General features: G+C 36.6%; 1 protein-coding gene across 9 annotated transcripts in view; it reads left to right on the top strand.

Annotated features, from left to right (window-relative positions):
• DENND4C (DENN domain containing 4C) overlaps positions 1 to 21,137 on the top strand; it is a 130,446-nt gene extending 109,309 nt beyond the window's left edge. For 7 of the 9 annotated variants that reach the window (XM_036021549.1, XM_036021552.1, XM_036021547.1 and 4 more), the window contains 7 exons: positions 432 to 614; positions 1,329 to 1,551; positions 5,337 to 5,582; positions 6,716 to 6,833; positions 16,859 to 17,009; positions 18,022 to 18,086; positions 18,376 to 21,137. In XM_036021549.1, the coding sequence (XP_035877442.1) occupies positions 432 to 614; positions 1,329 to 1,551; positions 5,337 to 5,582; positions 6,716 to 6,833; positions 16,859 to 17,009; positions 18,022 to 18,086; positions 18,376 to 18,512 (1,123 nt within the window). In that variant the 3' untranslated portion in view covers positions 18,513 to 21,137. The remainder of the gene's footprint in view (positions 1 to 431; positions 615 to 1,328; positions 1,552 to 5,336; positions 5,583 to 6,715; positions 6,834 to 16,858; positions 17,010 to 18,021; positions 18,087 to 18,375) is intronic. The other 2 variants (XM_028510223.2, XM_028509606.2) reach the window with 1 other exon arrangement.
• Positions 21,138 to 22,026: the final 889 nt, after the last annotated feature.

Genomic DNA, 22,026 nt, shown 5'->3' with positions numbered 1-22,026 from the left:
GTGTGTGTGTGTGTGTGTCTGAAATAGGCAATATTTCTATGTATTATATAATTCATTAATGACTGCTTTACCATAAACTAATTCTAAATATGAAATTTAGAGGACTTGAGGATTTTTAAGACTTTTTTTTTTTGTTTTTTTTGTTTTTATAATTTTTACTGAGGTTATTTTTACTTTTTTTAAAAGATTTTATTTATTTACTTATAGAGAGGGAAGGGAGGGAGATAGAGATAGAGAGAGAGATAGAGAAACATCAATATGCGGTTGCTGGGGATTATGGCCTGCAACCCAGGCATGTACCCTGGCTGGGAATCGAACCTGCGACACTTTGGTTTGCAGCCCGCACTCAATCCACTGAGCTACTAGCTAGACTTATTTTTTGGACTGCTACAGGGCTAGACTTATTTTTTGGACTGCTCTGTGTTTTTTAGCTTTTTCCTGAAACCAAGTACCTCTGGTGACAGTTTACAAAGTGGCAGCATTCCATTGGCAAGTGAACCTTTAGAGCACAAACCTGTATCCAGTTCAGCAGAACCTGATTTGATCAACTTTATGGATTTCCCAAAACAAAACCAGACCATAACTGAAGAAACAAGCTCTGCAGTTGAATCAAGGTACCACTGGTTATAGAGAACTTCTCATAATAAATTGGATAACCTTGTAAAAATTCCATCTTTAAAGATAACTTGACTCATGTAGGCATAAGTTCTAGCATTTAAAAAATTTAATCTTAACTATCTAATGAATGAATCTGATGATTAACTTTTTTAAACTATGTTTAATGTTTTACAGTCTTGTACAAAATGAACTTACCAACCAGTAAAAAACTATTTTCCCCTTTAGTGTAGTCATTGCAGTTTCCAATGACATACTGTCTTTACTCTTAAATATTTTTGAATCAAACAGTTATTGAGAGACTTTTCTATGTTAAACATTATGCTAAACACTAAAAATAAAAAAGTAAGTTCTGGTCTCCATCCTTAGGTGGGTCATAGCCTGGTAGAGATGAAATAACTTGCCATGAATCCACATTACTTGCATGCAGCATAGTTGCTTCTAGGTGATTTTGTTTCATAAAGATAACATAATGTTTGAATAAAGCAACTGAATGGGCACTTAGTCTTTTTAAAATGAACCTGTTATCTACCATGTGTCCTCTTCCCACTTCACCAAAGTCATGCACTCAATCTTGCCCTTTCAACCAGTTTTACAAAGTGCCTGGAGAAAATTTTATTCTTACAAGGCAGTACTGACTACTCACATATTCAATAGACTCAAAATTCACTGTAAAAAATACTTTAGCTCTACAGATTTAGATTGTTTTACAGAACCAGCATTTCTTCTTCATTTTTAAGTCATGAAATAAAGAATGCCAGTGGAGATATTCAAACTACAAAAATTTCACCTGTGCCTAATAGTTTATCAAAGCGGAATGTGTCTTTGACTCGAAGTCACAGTGTTGGAGGTCCTTTGCAAAATATTGACTTTTCTCAGCGACCATTTCATGGCATTTCAACAGTTAGTCTTCCAAACAGTCTGCAGGAAGTTCTGGTATGTAACAACATTATAATTACACTCTGTGTTCATGTAACTATTTATTAGAACAGTATGTAATTCTTCTGTAGAAGATGTATTTGAATGTCATGAAAAGAATTAAGAATTTTTCATAAAAGACTAAGAACTTTGTAAAATTTCAAACATGTACAAAAATATACAGAGGAGTAACAGAAATGAATTCCTCTGGCCCATTGTCTAGATCCAGTAATTTTCAATTTACAACTATTTTTCTTTCGTGTATACCCCCATTCACTTTATTACAGGTTATTTTGTAGGAAATTTCAAACATCATGTATTCCACTTGTAAATATTTCTGTTTGTATCTCTAAAAGACGAGGATTCTTTTAAAAATAGAATGCCAATATCAGACCACAAAATATAAATAATCTCAAATTTTTCAGTTTTTGTTGAAATTTCTAATTGTCCCCAAAATGTCAAGTATGTCTGTTTTGTAGTTTGAGGAATCAGGGTCAGATAAGGCCCATGCATTGCAATTGATTCATCCGTTTTTTGGTCTTTTTTAAATCTGTAGACTCTCCCTTTTTCCTTTTATGCCTCATTTATTGATTCCAACCATATAAAGTGGTAATTGTAACTGGAAGCTTGGTCAAATTCAGTTTTTTAATTTTGTCTTGTTTTGTTGTTCATTTGTTTATTTTTACAAGACAACTTCATCAGTGGCAGTATATTCCTGCAATGGAGACATGAACTATATTTCTGATGTTAGAAACTACTAAATATCTTGTTGCCTAGATCAGATTATTCATGTAGAGCTTATAAAATAATAATAGTCTAATGCTATTATCTTTATAATATGGAGTACATCTATGCAGACCTTCCCCCAGGTCTTCTGTTTGGTGTTGTAAAGATGCAGTTTAAGTGGGAAAGGCAGGAAAATGTTTGATCCCCCCTTTTATTTACCAATCTTCAGAATAACAAGTTGAATTCCTAATATTCTCTAAGGTGATTAGTTAATTTGGGGGAGTAGGGTATCATTATGAAAAATTTACTTTTAACATTTATGTTTACATTCATTGCTGAACTTATTTTTTTAAATATATTTTATTGATTATGCTATTACAGTTATCTTATTTTCCCCTCTTATTCCCCTCCACCATGTACACCCCCTCGGACCCACATCCCTGTGCCCCCAGCTCTGCTAGGTTCATGTCCATGGGTTGTACATAAAAGTTCTTTGACTTCTCCATTTCCTGTACTATTAACCTTGCTCTGTCTATTTTGTACCTACTATTTATGCTTCTTATTCCCTGTGCCTTTCCCCCCATTCTCCCCACTCCCTGCTGATAACCCTCCATGTGATCTCCATTTTTGTGATTCTGTTCCTGTTCTAGTTGTTTGCTTAGTTCGTTTTTGTTTTTGTTTTTGTTTTAGGTGTGGTTGTTAATGATTGTGAGTTTGCTGTCATTTTACTATACATGTTTTTTATCTTAGATAAGTCACTTTAACATTTCATAAAATAAGGGCTTGGTGATGATGAACTCCTTTAACTTGACCTTATCTGGGAAGCACTTTATGTGCTCCTCCATTCTAAATGAAAGCTTTGCTGGATAGAGCATTCTGGGATGTAGGTCCTTGCCTCTCATGACTTGGAATACTTCTTTCCAGGCCCTTCCTGCCTGCAAGGTTTCTTTTGAGAAATCACCTGATAATCTATTGGGAACTCCTTTGTAGGTAATTGTCTCATTTTCTCTTGCTGCTTTTAAGTCTCTCCTTTTCTTTCATCTTGGGTAATGTAATTATGATGTGCCTTGGTGTGTGTTTCCTTGGGTTTAACTTCTTTGGGACTCTCTGAGCTTCCTGGACTTCCTGGAAGTCTATTTCCTTTGCTAGACTGGGGAAATTCTCCTTCCTTACTTGTTCCAATAAGTTTCAATTTCTTGGTCTTCCTCTTCTCCTTCTGGCACCTTTATGATTTGGATGCTGGACTGTTTAAAGTTTGTCCTGGAGGTTCCTAAGCCTCTCCTCATTTTTTTGAATTCTTGTTTCTTCATTCTGTTCTGGTTAAATGTTTCTTTCTTCCTTCTGGTCCAAACTGTTGATGTGAGTCCTGGTTTCCTTCCTGTCACTGTTGGTTCCTATATGTTTTCTTTTATTTCACTTTGAATAGCCTTCACTCTTTACTCTATTTTGTGACCATACTCAACCATTTCTGTGAGCATCCTAATCACCAGTGTTTTGAACTGTTCATCTGATAGGTTGACTATCTCTTCATTGCTTAGTTGTGTTTTTTTTTCGGGAGTTTTGATCTGTTCTTTCATTTGGGCCATATATTTTTTTTTGTCTGGGTGCCCCTGTTACATAGTAAGGGGAAGACTCTTAGGTATTCATCAGGGTGGGGCAACTCATGTCGCCGTGACAATGTATGTGGAGGAGGGGTCCAAAAGGTAACTATGCCACTTGCTGAGCTCTCAGTCAGCGTTCAGTCATTTCCTCTGCTACCCTCAAGCATATTGGGCCTTTCTAGTGCTAATTATTGGGTTGGTGGGCTTATGTATGTTCTAGGACCCTGTGGGTCTCTCCAGTGAACTCTCCTATGAGGCTGGGAATCTCTCCCACTGTTGCAAACCCCACAGGTTTTTATAGTCAGAGGCTTTAAGGCTTTATTTCCCTCTGCTGGAAACCTGGGTTATGTAATATGTCTCGCTCTCCAGTTGTTCCTCCCAGTTTATCTGCATTGCAAACATGGGACCACCTGGTCTACCAGCCGCCACCTTGCTAAGAGTCCTCTTTGCTCTGGCTGCCTATTTTCGCCCCTTCTGCAGGTCTGGATGAATGCTTCTTCTTTAACTCCTTGGTTGTTAGACTTCTATACAGTTCGAGTTTCTGGCAGTTCTGGTTATTTTTTGTTTTTAAATTTGTTGTTGTCCTTCTTTTGGCTGTAGGAGGAGGCATGGTACATCTGCCTACGCCTCTATCTTGGCTGGAAGTCCAGAGTCTACTCTCACTGTCCTTATTCTTATTGATGTTGATTACATCATCCCTTCTTTGGTCAGCTAGAGCTCTCTACAAGTTAGTGATTTATTTCCTGTGATACGACTCTGGTAGCCTTAAAAATTTTTTAGACATTTCCTTGTTTTTTTATATGACAAGATGTTTTATGCTCATGTTATATTATTTTCTATTCCAGACCTAGAATAAGCCCTTTCTCTAAGAAACACTGTTCCTTTTAGAGGGAACAAGTATTTGGATATCACAGACTGGCTATTAGGGATACTTAATACTGAGTTGGTCATAAACATTTTCTTCTGATTATATTATGTACAACTTACAGTGTCTCTTGTGTTTTTTTTATTCATTATTTTGCTTGATTTATAAAACTGCTCTTTAACTACTTTACTTTTTTATTGTAATCAAATGTAAAACTGACTTAAATATAATTTTAAAAGAAGTCAGAGAATATTAACACAAAAAAATTACCCTGTTGTAGGAGGAAGATAAAGTCACACATATTTATTAATTTTTAAAAAATTGGCAAGGACAAATCAATCCTACAGAGACCATTGTTTTTATCAACATAGTAGAATAACTGTCATGTTTATAATAGTGTCTATTATATGGATTATTAATTTTATCTTATTTAACTTTAAGGTAATTATGATTTTTTTTTAGGTTTTAATTGAGGTGTTCTGCATGTAGAAATGGATTTGAAATAACTGATTTTTAAAGATAGATAAGCATAATCTCATTGAGAAGTACTTCTAAAACATACAGAATTAATTAGATAATATTCACATCTATTATATTTTTATTTTTTTAAGGATCCTTTAGGAAAAAGACCCAATCCTCCACCTGTTTCTGTGCCCTACTTGAGTCCTCTAGTGCTTCGTAAAGAGCTTGAATCTTTGCTAGAAAATGAAGGTGATCAGGTGATTCACACTTCCTCTTTCATCAATCAACATCCAATCATTTTCTGGAACCTCGTTTGGTATTTCAGACGTTTGGACCTTCCTAGTAACTTGCCAGGACTTATCCTCACATCTGAACATTGTAATGGAGGTACACAGGTAGGGTATCAACTTCTGTTGGTGTTGGTTAGGATGAGGCTTAATGTAACAGAAAATATGAACAATAGTGACTTAACAAGATGTACATTATTTTTCTAACTTAAAAGTTTGGATAGGTGGTCCAGGGATGGTACTGTTAAGGACATGAAATGTTTCTATCTTTTTGCTCAGTTATACATGACCGCCATTTCCAAGTTCTACACCAAAATGGCTGACTCTACTTCTAAACTATCACATCAACATTCTACTTAAGAGTAAGGAGAAAATGAATGGAAAAGAATATGTATTCTTCTTTAGGGACAGTTCCTGGAGTTGTACATATTTCCATATGTATTTATTTGGCATGATGTTATATGGTTATTTCCCGTTGCAAACGTAGGTAGAAAAGGTAGCTTTTATTCTGAACTATCATACTCTCAGCTAAAATTTTTCACAACAACCATATTTTAAAAGTCTCATATTCTATACACCTGGGACCAATACAAAATACAATTGAAAAAAGAAAAAAAAGACTCACATTATCCTAATTTTTCAGATGATGTAATTAAAAGTTAGAGAAGGTAAGTAATTTTTGTAAGGCCACATACCTAATATGTGATGGAGAGCTAAAATCACACTCTGGTTGTCTTACTCTGAAAGCCCCTGCTCTACTTGTGCTGGGAACCCTTATTCCAGAGGAAATAGTGAGGTCCTAGAGTTCCTTCATTTTGATAATTGAATATTGAGAGGTACCCTATACTCCAAATGTAGACTAGGGGTCCAACAAAATCTTAAAGTATTACAAACTCCATTTTGACCCATTTATTTTAAGTACTAGTTGGCACACCAAGAGAGTAGAACTGTTGCGCTTATTTACTTTTACCTGAAAAAGTATTGTGATGTCAGTTAATCATTCATGTAGCTACTGTGCTAGTTACCAAGTTGTAATTCCAATCTTTGAAGTTTAGAATGAGAAACCTGCACTTCAGAAAATAATAAAAACATAAATCTTCAGATTTAAATAAAAATTGTTGCACAGAAGTTTAGTTTCAGAGTTTTGGAAAAACTCATGTGTTTTATTTGATCAGATTTTGCTAGGTCCCCTGGTAATTATTATGGTTGAGGTACTAACACTTTGTATCAATCTTTTTTAGCTACCTCTATCATCTCTGTCTCAGGATAGCAAACTTGTGTATATTCAGCTGTTATGGGATAACATCAACCTTCATCAGGAACCAGGAGAACCTCTGTATATCTCATGGAGGAATTTTAGTAAGTAAAATAGAATTAAAGACATAAAATACTCAAACTGGAAACAACCCAAATATCTACCCACAGGTGAATGAATAAGCAAATTGTAGTAGAAGCTGTCCACACAGTATAGTACTGTCTAGCAATAAAGAAAAATGGACTAGAATTTATGTGAAGAAAGAAATAAGTTATTTGTGTTATTTCAAATTTTTTCATTCACTTTTAGTATTTCTTCAAGATACTTTCTATTTTAGCTCAAATTGATTTGCTGTTGTAACTGACCCATTTAACTATGTCAGGTCTCCACATGAGTTGAAGAGTATTGTTTTGTGATTTTTCTGTCAAATACCATTTTGGTTAGATATTTGAAGACTAAAGTCTGTATAGTGGAATAGTAATTTGGATGTGTAGGTATAGGGCCATTAGTTTTAGTTATATGAAGACTAGTCTCAAAGATTCTAGCTCATTTTTAGTCTTTTATATTTAGAATGTATTTTTACAAGGGGTTTAAAGGGTCATCATCCAGTCCAGAAGCCCTGTGAGCTGATAAGAAACCACAAATAACTGAGTAGATAACTGAACAAATGATATCAACAAGGCAGATCATAGAAGAAACATTAAATGGCTTATACAGACTGTATTAGTTTGCTAGGGCTACCTTAATAGAATACCACAGACTGGGTGGCTTTAAACAACAGATATTTCTCACAGTTGTAGAGACTGGAAGTCCAAGATCAGGGTGTTGGTAGTTGTGGTTTCTTCTGAGGCTTCTCTTTTTGGCTTGCAGATGGCCTTTTCTCTGTGTGCGTCTTCATTTCCCCGGTATCCTCGTTTATTAAGATGTTTTATTTTTTTTTAAGATTTTATTTAATTATAGACAGTGCAGAAGGGAGTGTGAAAGAGAGGGATAGAAACATCAGTGTGTTGTTGTTGCCTCTCACACACCCCCTACTGGGGACCTGGCCTGCAACCCAGGCATGTGCCCTGACTGGGAATCGAACCAGTGACTCTTTAGTTTGTAGGCCAGCACTCAGTCCACTGAGCCACACTAGCCAGGACCCTGGTATCCTTTTCTTATAAGGACACCAGTCATATTGGATTAAGGCCCCACCCTAATGACCTCTTTTAACTTTAATTTCCTCTTTAAAGAACAGATCTTCAAATGTAGTCACATTGGGGTTAGAGTTTCAATATTATTAATTTGAGGGGCACATAATTCACTCATAACACAAGTATTAAAAATGCTCAATCTCATTATTTAGTGAAATATAACTTTTTTAAAGAAAATATAAAATTATATATGTCAGGATGGCAAAAAAATTTAACAATAACATTCAATATTATTGAAGATATGGAGGAAACGAATACTTTTTTGTACTGTTAGAAGTGCAAAATGATGCAGTTCTGGAGAACTGTATGGCATATGTTCTCAATTTAATCTGTGGATACCATTTAACTCAGTAAACACAGTAAGACAACTGTCTTCTATAGAAATACAGTGTACAAAGCTGTCTGCACAATGATGCTTACTTCAGGATTGTTTATAATGATGCAAAATGTTAAGACCTAACAGGAGAATTGTGAAAAGTTCACACTATAAAATGTTGGCAGCCATGACAAAGAATGAGAGTCGTTTGTATGTGGATGTATGAAAGGATGTATGCCCATACATACATCCACATTCAGTCAAAAAAAGGGCAGGTTGCAGAAGAATATTTGGTCTTTTCCCCTTTTTGTAGGATAAAAATAGAAAAAAAATGTATATTTTTTTTATTTTAATCGTTATTCAAGTACGGTTTTCTGTCCTTTACTCCCATCCCAGCCTACATGTTTTTAATATATACAAAGAAAAAGGTGTAAAACCATATATCCCAAGCTGTTGGCAGTGGCTACTCAAAAGATAAAGGGAAAAGTTCACTAGTTTTTTATTGTTTTATGCTTTCAACAGTCTATCACTACTTTGCAATCATTGGAAGAAAAAATTCTAGTGTTTTCCCTTGAAATATGCCAGTCACAAAATTGTGGTTAAATATAAGTTTTTATCTTTTTTGTTGTTATTGTCCCAGTTCTGATATTAATGATTTTTAGGCAGGAGCACAGAGTACCTTTGAAACCTATGCTAGAAAATAATACAATTAGAGATGCCATTTCTTCAGTTGTTTTCTTGCATGTCTTGTGTTTGGGCCACATGAAAGGGCCACGTATGCAAAGCCCCCAAATGCTGAAGGAGTCAAGAGGCCAAACTATGATGCAGACAAGTTCAACTTATTGGTTTAATAGGGAATTTACTTACAAAAAGCAATTCTGGGCAGCTGCAGGACAGAAAAAGGGATCCCCGTACCATTCACCCCCAGACCACCAGTTTTATACCCGCCTAAGACATGGACCTGCATACTCCAAAGGAATTGCAGGGCTGATTGAGGGGAACAAAGGGACCAGATACTGAAGCTCTGATGCCATCTGAGTTAAAAAATAGGTTGCTGAGGGCACCTTGCCTGGAAGGAAGGGCTGTATGGTGAATGAAGGATTAATAATAGTGTAATTACCCTGAAGCCTTTGCGCACATTCCAGAGTCTGTGAGGGAAGAAGGGAAGGAGTACAGGGGGTCAGGCAAATTAGTTTTAGAATGAAGTTGGCTTTTTAAGATGAAATCAACTGTCTTCACACATATCATGAAATAGACTAATGATTCAAAATGTTCTATAATTTTTGGTGGAATAAAATTAAGAGCCCTTAAGAATGGCCTTGTTTCTTTCCTTGATTGGCAGCTTTATATGAAGAATTGGCATATAGATAAGAATAAAAGGCATATAAAAAGTAGCCCTGGCTGGTGTGGCTCAGTGGATTGAGTGCCGGCCTGTGAGCCAAAGCCGTTTTGTTTCCTGGTTCCTGGTCAGGGCACAAGCCAATGCTTGGCTTGTGGGCCAGGTCCCCAGTGGGGGATGTGTGAGAGGCAACCACACATTGATGTTTCTCTCTTTCTCCTTCCATTACCCTTTGTCTCAAAATGAATAAATAAATAAAATCTTTTTAAAAAAATTGAGTGATGACTTATGGAATGGCCGTAGGAGGAGTTGTACTACCCACTTCTCAGCAAAACAACTATAATTGGTGAAAATTATTAAAGAAAAAAAATGTCCAAGGCTATAGAGCAAATGAACAAATATTTATTGAAGAGAATATACCAAATTTCAGTAAAATCATGTGACTCTGTGGCACTTGAATTAGAACTTGATCCTCCTACCTCCCTACCCCCACCAGCTCCCAGTCCAGGGCTTCAGCATCTCCCTGGGAAAGACAATCGGGCAGCCTTTTTAACCTCTCAACTCTGTTACCTCAGAGGTGAATTCCAGGGGAGGTGGAGGCTTATTTCTTCCACCCAGCCCCATTCATTGGGCAGCCATTCTACCTTAGTTGGCAAGCCAGGAGTGTTGAGGTACCAATTGTTCTTACTGCATCTTGGTTACAGGGCAGCAGTTTTATGCCAGAAAAGGGAAGCTGAAAAGACAGAGTCTATTGCTCCCACCCAGCACCCTGTTAACAAAGCAGGAGTGTCATTCTAAGAGAAGGGCCACTGTTCTGAGCCCCAGCTTCACAGCAGTGGCTCAGAGATTTTGCCCAGGAGGAGAGGCAGGTCATAAGAATAGAAAGCTCTGAAATTCTCTTCAAAGGAAATGTTTGCATTTGGGACAGAGTATGGAGAATTTCAAGCCTGAGAACACTCTTGGATACAGTAAGAGCTTGTGGTGAGAAGGTCAGTATTACCCTGATACAAAAACCAAAGACATCCACGAGAAAAGAAAACTACAAATCTGTATTACTTAATGAATATGGACATAAAAATTCTCAACAAAATATAATACTAGAAAACCGAATCCAACATTATAGAAAAAGCATTGTACAACCATGACCAAGTGCAATTCAATTTATCTCAGGAATACTATGTTGGTTTCACATTTGAAAGTCAATGTAGTATACCATATCAACATAATAAAAGACAAAATGTACATGGTCATCTCAGTAGGCATAGCTAAAGCATTTAATAAAATCACCCTTTGTTAAAAACACTCAAGCTAGAAATAGGGAGGAACTTTCTCAATTTGCTTGTGAGCATCTTGAAAACCCACAGTTTTCTTAATGATAGAAGACAATATTTTCACCTAAGTACAGGAACAAGACAAGGGTATTTCTTTTTATCATTCCGTTCAACATAGTGTACTGGAGGTTCTGGCTGGAGAAATTGAACAAGAAATTAAAATATATCCAAATTGTAAAGGAAGAAGTAAAACTGTCTCTATATATAGATTATGTGATCTTAATATAGAAAATCCTAAAGAATACATACACACAAATACAAAACATGGTAATAAGTCAGCAGAGTTGCTGGATATAATATCAATATAGAGAAATCAACTGTATTTCTATACACTTTCAATAAGAAATCCAGAAATGAAGTTAGGAGAATAATTACATTTATAATAGCATAAAGAATAAAAATTCACAGGGTGAAGGAGTTAAGCATGCTCCTCCCCCCGCCCCAAAATCTCATAGACACAACAGTATGCTGATTACCAGAGGGAATGTGTGGGGAGGGGAGGAGGGTAAAGGGAAAAAATGGTGATCAGAGGAGACTTGACGTGGGGTGGTGAACACACAATACAATGTACAGATGATGCATTATAGAATTGTAACCCTGAAACCTATATAAATTCAATAAAAAATTAAATTCATAGGAATAAATTCTTTAAAACAAGTACAAAACATACTCTAAAACTAAAGTCATTGTTGAAAGAAATTAAAGAAGACCTAAGTAAATGGAAAGAAATCCCATGTTTAGAAGAGTTAATATTTTTAAGATGGCAGTACTTCCAAATTAATGGACAGGTTCAGCAAAATCCCTATCAAAATTCCAGATAGCTTTTTTATAGAAATTGACAAGCCTATCCTAAAAACCATGTGGATATTCAAGAGACCCAAAATAGCCAACCAATCTTGAAAATGAAAAACAAAGTTGTAGGACTCATACTTCTCAATTTGAAAATTTATTTCAGAGTTACAGTAATCAAGAAAGTACTGCATAGGGATAGATAATATAGGTCAATGAAATAGAGTTGAGTTTTCAAAAATAAACCCTTTCATGTATAGTCAGTTGCTTTTCAACAAGAGTTCCAAGACCATGGGACTGGAGCAAATGGTGCTGGGACAATGGGAGCAACAGTCAAAAAAAGTTGGATTGGTTTCTCAAATCATACATAAAAATGAACTCAAAATGAATCATAGACCTAACTATAAGAGCTAAAACTGTAGCACTCTTAGAAGAAAACATAGGGGTAAATCTTCATGGTCTTCTTAGATACAAATACAAAATTTAAAAAAGATAAATTGGACTTCATCAGAATCAAAAACTGCTGAAAAATAAACCATCAAAAAAGTGAAATGTCAACCCAGAGAATAGAATAGGGGAAGAGATTTGCAAATAATATAGCTCAAGAGACTGTGTGAAGAACTCTGAAAACTCAATAATAAAAGATAACTCATTTAAAAATGGGCAAAGGATCTTCTTAGTCCATTCAGCAGCTATAACAAAATACCACAGACTGGGTAGCATAGCTTATAAAAAACGTTTATTTCTTACAGTTCTGGAGGCTGGAAGTTCAAGATGGAGGGCACTAGCATGGTCAGTTAAGGGGCCTCTTCCGATTTCAGACTTCTCACTGTAGCCTCACATGGCTTGAGGAGTGAGGGATCTCTTTGATGTTGTTTTGTTGTTGTTGTTGTTTTAAGTGCATTAATCCATTCATGAGGATTCTGCTCTCATGACTTTATACCTCCCAAAGGCCTCGTCTCCTAATACCATCACATTGGGCATTACGTTTTCAGCATGTGAATTTTGGGTAGACGTATTCAGACCATTGTAGGATCTGACAGTTCTCCAAAAAAAGATGTCCAAATGGCCAAAAGCAAATGAAAAGATGCTCAATATCACTAGATGTCAGGGACAAGGAAATCAAAACCACAAAAAGGAACCAAAGTGTCCCAGGTTCGATTCCCAGCCAGGGTACATGCCTGGGTTGCAGGCCATAACCCCCAGCAACCGCACATTGATGTTTCTCTCTCTCTCTTTCTCTCCCTCCCTTCCGTCTCTGAAAAAAATAAATAAATAAAATCTTTAAAAAAAAAAAGAAACCACTTCACACTCACTAGATTGGCTGTAATCAAAAGGATAGACACTAACAAGTGTTGGTGAGGATATAAAGAAATTGGAACCCTCATACACTGTGGATTGGAATAAAAAATAGTGCAGCTGCTCTGGGAAATAGTTTCAGCATTCCTCAAAGTAGTAGTTACCATGTGACACGGCAGTTTGTCTTAGGTACATACCCAAGCAAAATCCTATGTCCACATAAAAACATAGTTCTTAGCTGCATTTTTCTTAATAGCCAACAGGAAACCATCTAAATGTCTATCAGCTGGTGAATGGATAAAGTTTGGTATGTGCATACAATAAAATATTACTTGGCATGAAAATGCAGAATGCTGATACATGCTACAGTATGGATGAATTTTAAAACATTGTACAAGAAGCCAGTTGCAAAAGAGCACAGAAAGTATGATTCCATTTATACAGAATATCCACAATACGTAAATCTGTAGAGACAGAAGGTAGTGGTTACCTAGGACTGTGGGTTGTGAAGGTAGAAGAGTGACTACTAATAGGTGTTTTGGTCGTGATAAGTTGATTGGGATGGTTGCTCAACTTACAGAATATATTAAACTGTTTTGTACAGTTTAAATGGGTGAATTGAATGGTTAGGGAATTACTTCTCAGTAAAGGTGTTATTTTAAAAATTGAATTAAAGGAGAAACAGGAAAGTTATATATTTGGTTTAGGCTCCAAAATCACAACATAGCATGAAAATCAAATCTGTAGCAAGGTAATCATTAAGCAAAGTAGAAGAGCTAGGATTTAAGTGTATAGCAGCCAATATTTCCTTTTGTATTATAACAATTTTGCCAATTATTTGGTTGAATACAAATGAAATACTACTAGTTGCCTTTATTAAGGGGCTGTGTTGTATGAAAAATACAACAGCTTACTTTATGACAGGCATTTAGAATCAGGCTGGACTGGGGAGCTACTGGATACATATTCCTATCTCAATGTGGCTATGAATAAAATTGTATGATTGCTGGAATTTGTTGTGGTATTAAAGTTTTCTTCTGAGTCAAGCACACATTGTTGATTTTGCATATTTTTCATGTTAGTATGATTGAATTCCATTTTACCACTGAAGTACTTCTGTAACCTATGAAATCTAAATGCTATTAATAATTCTAGAATTAGCCTTTATCAATTAGGATTATATTCTGCTATAGAAACGATTACCCTTTCATATTAAAAATTTTTTTTTTTACTTTTTAAATATATTTTATTGATTATGCTATTACAGTTGTCCCATTTCCCCCTTCTCTCCCCTCCACCCTGTACCCCCTCTCCCACCCACAATCCCCCCCTTTAGTTCATGTCCATGTGTCATACTTATGAGTTCTTTAGCTTCTACATTTCCCATACTATTCTTGCCCTCCCCCTATCTATTTTCAGCCTACATTCTATGCTACTTATTCTCTATACCTTTTCCCCCTCTCTCCTCCTCCCACCCCCCTGCTGCTAACCCTCCATGTGACCTCCATTTCTGTGGTTCTGTTCCTGTTCTAGCTGTTTGCTTAGTTTCTTTTGGTTTTGCTTTAGGTGTGGTTGTTAATAATTGTGAGTTTGCTGTCCTTTTACTATACCTATTTTTTCTTTTTTTTTAATTTTTTTTAATATATTTTATTGATTATGCTATTACAGTTGTCCCATTTCCCCCCTTCTCTCCCCTCCACCCTGTACCCCCTCCCACCCACATTTCCCCCTTTAGTTCATGTCCATGTGTCATATTTATGAGTTCTTTAGTTTCTACATTTCCCGTACTATTCTTGCCCTCCCCCTATCTATTTTCAACCTACATTCTATGCTACTTATTCTCTATACCTTTTCCCCCTCTCTCCTCCTCCCACCCCTACTGCTAGCCCCCGCTTGTGCCCTCTATTTCTGTGGTTCTGTTCCTATTCTAGTTGTTTACTTAGTTTCTTTTGGTTTTGCTTTAGGTGTGGTTGTTAATATTTGTGAGTTTGCTGTCCTTTTACTATATATGTCTTTTCTTAATCTTCTTTTCTTAGATAAATCCCTTTAGCATTTCATAAAATAAGGGCTTGGTGATGATGAACTCCTTTAACTTGACCTTATCTGAGAAGCACTTTATCTTCTCTTCCATTCTAAATGAGAGCTTTGCTGGATAGAGCAATCTGGGATGTAGGTCCTTGTCTTTCATGACTTGGAATATTTCTTTCCAGCCCCTTCTTGCCTGTAAGGTCTCTTTGGAGAAATCAGCTGATAGTCTGATGGGAACTCCTTTGTAGGTTACTGTCCCCTTACCTCTTGCTGCTTCTAGGATTCTCTCCTTCGTTTTTACCTTGGCTAATGTAATTATGATGTGCCTTGGTGTGTTTCTTTTTGGGTCCAACTTCTTTGGGGCTCTCTGAGCTTCTTGGATTTCTTGGAAGACTGTTCCCTTTGCCAGACTGGGGAAGTTCTCCTTTACTATTTGTTCAAAGACGTGCTCAATCTGTTGCTTTCCCCTTCCGATTCTGGTACTCCTATAATTCGGATATTGGAACGTTTAAAGGTGTCTTGGATGCTCTTAATCTTTTCCTCAATTTTTTGAATTCTTATTTCATCATGCTTTCCTGCTTGGTTGATTCTATCTTCCTTCTGGTCCACTGTATTGTTTTGAGATTCATATTCCTTCCTTTCACTATTGGCTCTCCTCCACGTGTCTTCCTGCATCTGTTTTATGGTACTCTGCATTCTTTCATCTAAATTTCGTCCAAAATCCACCAGTTCCGTGAGCTTTCTGATCACCAGTGTTTTGAACTGCGCATCTGATAGATTGGCTAGTTCTTGGTCGCTCAAAAGGATGAGTCCTGGGGGACTGACCTGCTCTGTTGAAAACATGGGTTTTTTTTTTCCCCCTGTCTCTCCTTTTTTTTTTCCCTGGTCTGGTTGCTCTTGTTACGGTGGGGGGCGGAGCGTTAGGTGCTCACCGGGGCTGGGCACCCCAGTCGCTGGATTGTGATGTTATAAGTGGGGGCGGGAGCGGGAGCGGGGCGGGAGAAAACAATGGCGGTAGTTCCGTTCCCCTGGACTCAGACCCTTGTCTGGGCTTCCAGGCCGCGAGTTCTGCCCTGGTCCACAATCGCTGCCCCTCTGGGTCTGCCAGCCGCAGCTTGCGTACTCAGGGATCACCGCTGCCTTCTTACGCGCCCGATGGCTTTTGCGCCAATTTCGCGCCAAACCTTCCCCCGACCTCCACGCACCACTGACCCGAGCCAGCCCCGCGCCCGCCGGCTGGTCTTCTCCTACCAGTCCGGATGAACGCGTCTACTTCAACTTCTTGGCTGCCCGACTTCCATTCAGATAAATCCTCTGCCGGATCTGGGTGTTATTCTGACTGTAAATTATTGTTGTAAATTATTGGTTTTCTAATCTTGGTTGTACGAGGAGGTACGGTGCGACCACCTATTCCTCCATCTTGCCGGAAGTCCCATATTAAAAAAAATTATGAAGTAGACACTCCAGGACTGATAGGCAACTGCTTTGTCACCAGGGCCCCAGGCTCTTTTTGTTGTGTCTGCTTTTCCATCAGTAAAGGTTGCTTAATGATCACAAGATGACTGCTGGAGTACAAGTTATCATACCCCAGCCTCAAACAGGAAGCCCTAAGTTCAGGGAAAGGGTAATGGGATGGGTCTTTCCTATCTGAAGAAAAAAGGAAAACTATGTTTTAGCTGGTCACATTGCCACATAACTTTACTAGAAAGGCGGGGGAGGGGAGCAGGAGGGAGCAATGCTCAATAGAAAACTAGAAAATGCTACAACTCTGGAAAAATACTTCTTTAATAATTAGAGTGGATAAACCTTCTTAATTATTGTGTTTTATTATTAGATTCTGAAAAGAAATTGTCTGTCCTGTCAGAAGAACAACAAGCAACAAGCACTTTAGTAGAAACCATCAAGCAGAGTATTCAACGTAATGATGTTCTTAAACCCATCAACCTGCTTTCACAGCAAATGAAGCCAGACAAGAAAAGACAAAGGTAATATTCAGTATTTGCTACTCAAAACAGTATCATGTTTTTAAAAAATATCTCTAGTTGTAAAAGAAGCACATACCCACTGTAGAACATCTTATTGTTTTAAAAAGTGATACCAAAGTGCATATATTCTTACTTGAGCAGAAATAAAAGTGCCTCTCTGGAGGGAATAGGTTAAATTTTCGGTGGTAATTCATTCATGTCTAAAGTGTATTGAATCTTCAGGAAACATTACTGCTATTCACTGGAAACCCTCTCTGGATTTGGTAACATTGATGTTGTACATATATTCTACTTGCTCAGGCCCTGTCATACCCACACTATCTTTTTTTTACTTGAGGGATGTTTATTTTGCAGTGGAAGTTTTGGAGCATCATGGAGCTCATGATGCTTCAAAGCTATATGGAGCATCATCAAAATCAGCATTACTCTCTAATTTCTTGTTCTAACTACTCAGAAACCAGTTTATTTTTAACAGCTGAGCCATGGAAGGTCAGTTTTAAGATTTCATTTGTGACCCACAAATGCCCACAAACCAAATAAAGTATCTTTTTTATTTTTGGATTTGATAGTAAAGAGACCATACCACCTTTCACACTGTTTGTGTCCAAGGGTTTTAGACTCCTAACTTAGAAATTAATGTTACTTTTTCAAGTGGCAAAAGATGAGAGAAGACTCTGCTTTTGTGAACAGTAATATTGTTAAAAATTTTAAGTAAACCAATAAACTATTTTTCATTGTTTCTAGTGTCAAGTTTTATGCTCACTGACTTTTAATTTGAAATAGATATTCACAGGAAGTACCTGCAAAAACAGAGTTCAGTGTACCCTTCACCCAGCTCCCCCAAAGGTGACATCTCATGTAACTGTAGTACGTATCAAAACCAGGACATTGACATAGGTATATTACTGTTAGCTAGACCACAAACTTAATCTTTTTTTAACCATTTAAAACACCTTCATGTGTTTGTTTTTGTACTCTTTGCCCATTAACTTAAAAAATATTTGTTTTATAGGAGTTTATACAGAGAAATCCTCTTCTTATCATTAGTGTCTCTTGGAAGAGAGAATATTGATATCGGTAAGCTGGTTAATTAGGGTTTATTTTGTTTTCTTGTGTTTTGTTTTCTAATGTAATTTTTACCTTTTATTTTCTCATGTAATTTTATTTTCTAAAGTAATTATAAAAACTGCAACTGGTATGGGTAAATATTCCACTTGTCTTCAGAAAGAGCTCTACTTTTGAATATGCAGTTTATACACACACACACACATATGTATGTGTATGTGTATGATTTGACCACCATTTTTAAATACATGACTCTTTTCCTTCAACAAATTCCAACTGCATTTTTGAAAATGTCTTTCAGAGGCTTTTGATAATGAATATGGACTTGCATACAATAGTCTACCTTCAGACGTCCTTGGAAAGTTGCAGAAAATTGATGTTCCACCAAGTGTCAGTGTGGAATGGTGCAGGAAGTGTTTTGGAACACCTCTCATTTAAACAAGGGATTCACTAGATTTCTGATAAACAAAATTGGTGGAATAGATTCAGTCTGGACACACTCAAGGTTTGTTTCAAATGCTAAGAATTGGTGAAAACTGAAATGAAGTAACTCTTGAGACAATATATGATGAAGTGTAATTCATACTGAATCATCTCATAATGGAAAAATGCCATTGAAATTCCACAGGGTTTATTGATGTTGAATATTTGTTAACTTCTGAATGGCTTATCTGCTAAAAACTGTTTGGATTTCTCAATGTTTTAGTAGTTTGATCATGAGAAACTACATTCATCCTTGGTATTTTGTTTATATTTGAAGCTAATTGGGTTTGGGGAACAGCAAATTAACATAAACTTGCCTAACCCCAATACAAATAAAATATCTCAATTATAAGGGCAGTGCTTTGTATATGTGTGTACATATATGTGGCTGTGTAGGTCTGTGTATATACAGCCATATTGTATTTATTAAAATTTATAGATTGTTGGAATTCTGAAAGGGGTCTATTAAATGACTACTACTAAACTTCTCTGTAGTCATTAATCTCAAAATTATCTTAAAGTCTGGTGGCAGCTGCCTTGCCTGACTTAATATGTATCTTTACCCTTCATATTTTGTATTTTCTTCTTTAATGGATTGTATCTTGAATATCCAGTTACTTCCTTCCATCTTCCCAATACCATGTTAATATGCAACATCTTTAAAATTGGAGTAAATGAGCCAGTTTAAATTAAATTGGCTTCATAATTCACAAACTCGGAACATGCTTAAAATGCTTGTATATATTACCTTTGGACCTGAAATTGTTCAGGCACAGTAAACAGTTGCTCTTGGTCACTTTTAAAAACCTGTGGGATAAACTTGCACTGCAGTTTTATTCTTGTATAGTATAATAGATTTGTATGCTTATTTGTGCATTTGTAAATACTGTTTTTTAGGATAAATCAATTAAGTCTTAATACTTTAAAGCAATTGAGCTTGTTGCCAGTAGGTTTAAGAAAATCATGACCTCACATGCCTGTCAGTTATCATGGCTTTTGTTGAAAACACCTCTTAGGAACAGTAAGATTGCCTTAACTCTCTGCATGGCTTAAAAAGCCAGTCATTCATTGTGTGGGTGCTTTTATAGTAATTATGCATATGACTCAATCAGTGGATACAAAAAAATTTACTGTTAACAGCACAAATCTCCCTCCCAATTGGTATAATCTTTCACATATTACTGTACCATTATTTGAATGTTTCAGGGTTAATCTGACCTATGCAGAATTCTAGTTTCCACTTACTGTGAAAGTGCTAAGTGAACTTGTCAGAAATTATGTTCAATTCTCATTACCTTAAAAATGGATCTTTTGCACTATCTCAGAGTATATATTTTTGCAGCATAAGACTTGGTACTACTTTTAATATTTAACACTTAATTGCCCTAACAAAGTTTGTAATTACTCTTGCATATAAAGATGGAGGTTGAATGAAAAATTGTTTGCTGTGCTTGTTACATTTTTAAGCCTCCTGAAATATGTAAACTTGAACCTTCGTGATCTTTGTAATTCCCGTTTTCCCATTTCGTCTCTGTAGCCTTAAATTCCCACTTAAAAAATAAAAACTGTAATGAAGACCTCCTTAAACATTTTAAGAGTATTTGGCTGTATTGTATTTAATAATAAATTTTCTGATAACTTTTTGTAACATTCTAAATTACAGCCATTGTATACTGGAAACCTGAAACTACTAGTCACTTAGAAAACACAAGCTGGTTTGTGTTCGAATTATTCAAAGGCCTTTTCTAGCACCTACCACAGAAAGGGTGGGTACCATGAAAAACTTATTACCAGAAAACCAGATCTCACATCATTTGAATCTCCAAGACAGAAATATCTAGAATGAGTTGTAGACTGTATGAAACATCATGGTAACTTCTGAAAGCATCCTTTCAAATTAGTCCAGATTTAGTCTAAAACTTCATACTGTTTTTGGATTTGATAGCCTAATTTAACTTGAGCCACATTTTTTAGGTTATAGCACCCTGTATGGTTAATAATGAACCGAGTAAATCTCCCATTATTTGGGTTGTTCAGTTGTTGCCCTTTTTCTTCATTTTTGGTACCTAGTAGTAATACAAGGTTGAACATGTTTGTAATCTTAATGCTTCAGATATTTTCTAACATCTCAATCTTAAATCTGCCAGAACTCGTGACCTAGATTAGTCTAGGCAAGCTGTTATCTGTCCACTTTAGGGAGTGCAATCAAAATCACAAAGCAGTGTGGCTATTTTGTGTACTAAATCAACCGTGTACATACTAGTTGGTAAAGAATTCTAGGCTATATACACCAGACTTACGTTTTGGCTTTAAGGTACCCCCTTAAGTTTAATAGGTCGTTTTTGTTTTGGGTTCTTTAAAAATGCTGCATTTCCCCTTTTGCTTCTAATGTCCAACTTTTACATCAGTTGCCAATTAAGACTCTTCATGTTCTGTAACCGATACCACGCACTAAGAACAATGGGGATCTCCTATTGTCTTAAGAATCTCGCTTCTCACAGTATAGTCCAGGAACTGGATTATTGGCCTCACATGGGAACTTATTTGAAAATTTTACTCACCTGTGCTTGAAATGTATTTCAGCAAATAAGGAGCCTCTTTTTCTCAGCCTGAAAGCCTAATGTGCCTTCTTTTAAGACCCTTCTACCCTACATAGGCGAGTCTTAACCATAATAACCAGAGACTAGATATGGCACATTAGAAAAGATGTACTACTTTCTCTTTGTGCATCCTTCATTGATACAAATGTTCAAACAAGGAGTCAACTCCTTTTCAGAGTATGAAATAGAATAAAAGCATGAACAAGTCACTGGAGTTGAAAAGCTGTCTATTAATGTAGTAAATTTGCACTGGTTTTAAAAGCTTTGTGAACTATTTCAAAATGGTATCCATTAACTGCTTTTAACAAGTTTTATCACATGACAAATGCCCGCCTTCATAAGGGCACTTTCCATGTATTGTGCACAGATGTTTAAGAAAAAAATGTATGCTTCAAAATAAAGTATATAAAAAATTAATAGTTCTACTCATTTGTTTACTGAAAATTGGCCCATGCCTTAACACTGTATTTTCCTGAGCTACCCAGAAAAGAAACCTGGGCCTGGTCTCTAAAGTTGAAGGATATCATTTTTTAAAAATATTTTACTTATGAAATGGGGAGAGGGAGAGAAACATCAATCAGTTGCTCTCTTGCACAGCCCTGACATGTACCCTGACCTAGAATCAAACTGGTGCTCTTTCAGTTCACAGGCAGCAAGGCTCAAAGGTGAGCCCTGGCTGGTGGGGCTCAGGCCAGGGCTCACCTTCAAGTTTGTTTTTTTTTAAAGATTTTATTTATTTACTTTTTGAGAGGGAAGGGAGGGAGAGAGAGAAACATCAATGTGCGGTTGCTGGGGGTTATGGCCTGCAACCCAGGCATGTACCCTGGCTGGGAATCGAACCTGGGACACTTTGGTTCCCAGCCGGCGCT

This window comes from Phyllostomus discolor, chromosome 3 (assembly GCF_004126475.2).
Source record: "Phyllostomus discolor isolate MPI-MPIP mPhyDis1 chromosome 3, mPhyDis1.pri.v3, whole genome shotgun sequence".
Classification (NCBI taxonomy): domain Eukaryota; kingdom Metazoa; phylum Chordata; class Mammalia; order Chiroptera; family Phyllostomidae; genus Phyllostomus; species Phyllostomus discolor.
The sequence above is the reverse complement of the archived record's forward strand: the minus strand, read 5'-3'. Positions and strand labels throughout refer to the sequence as shown.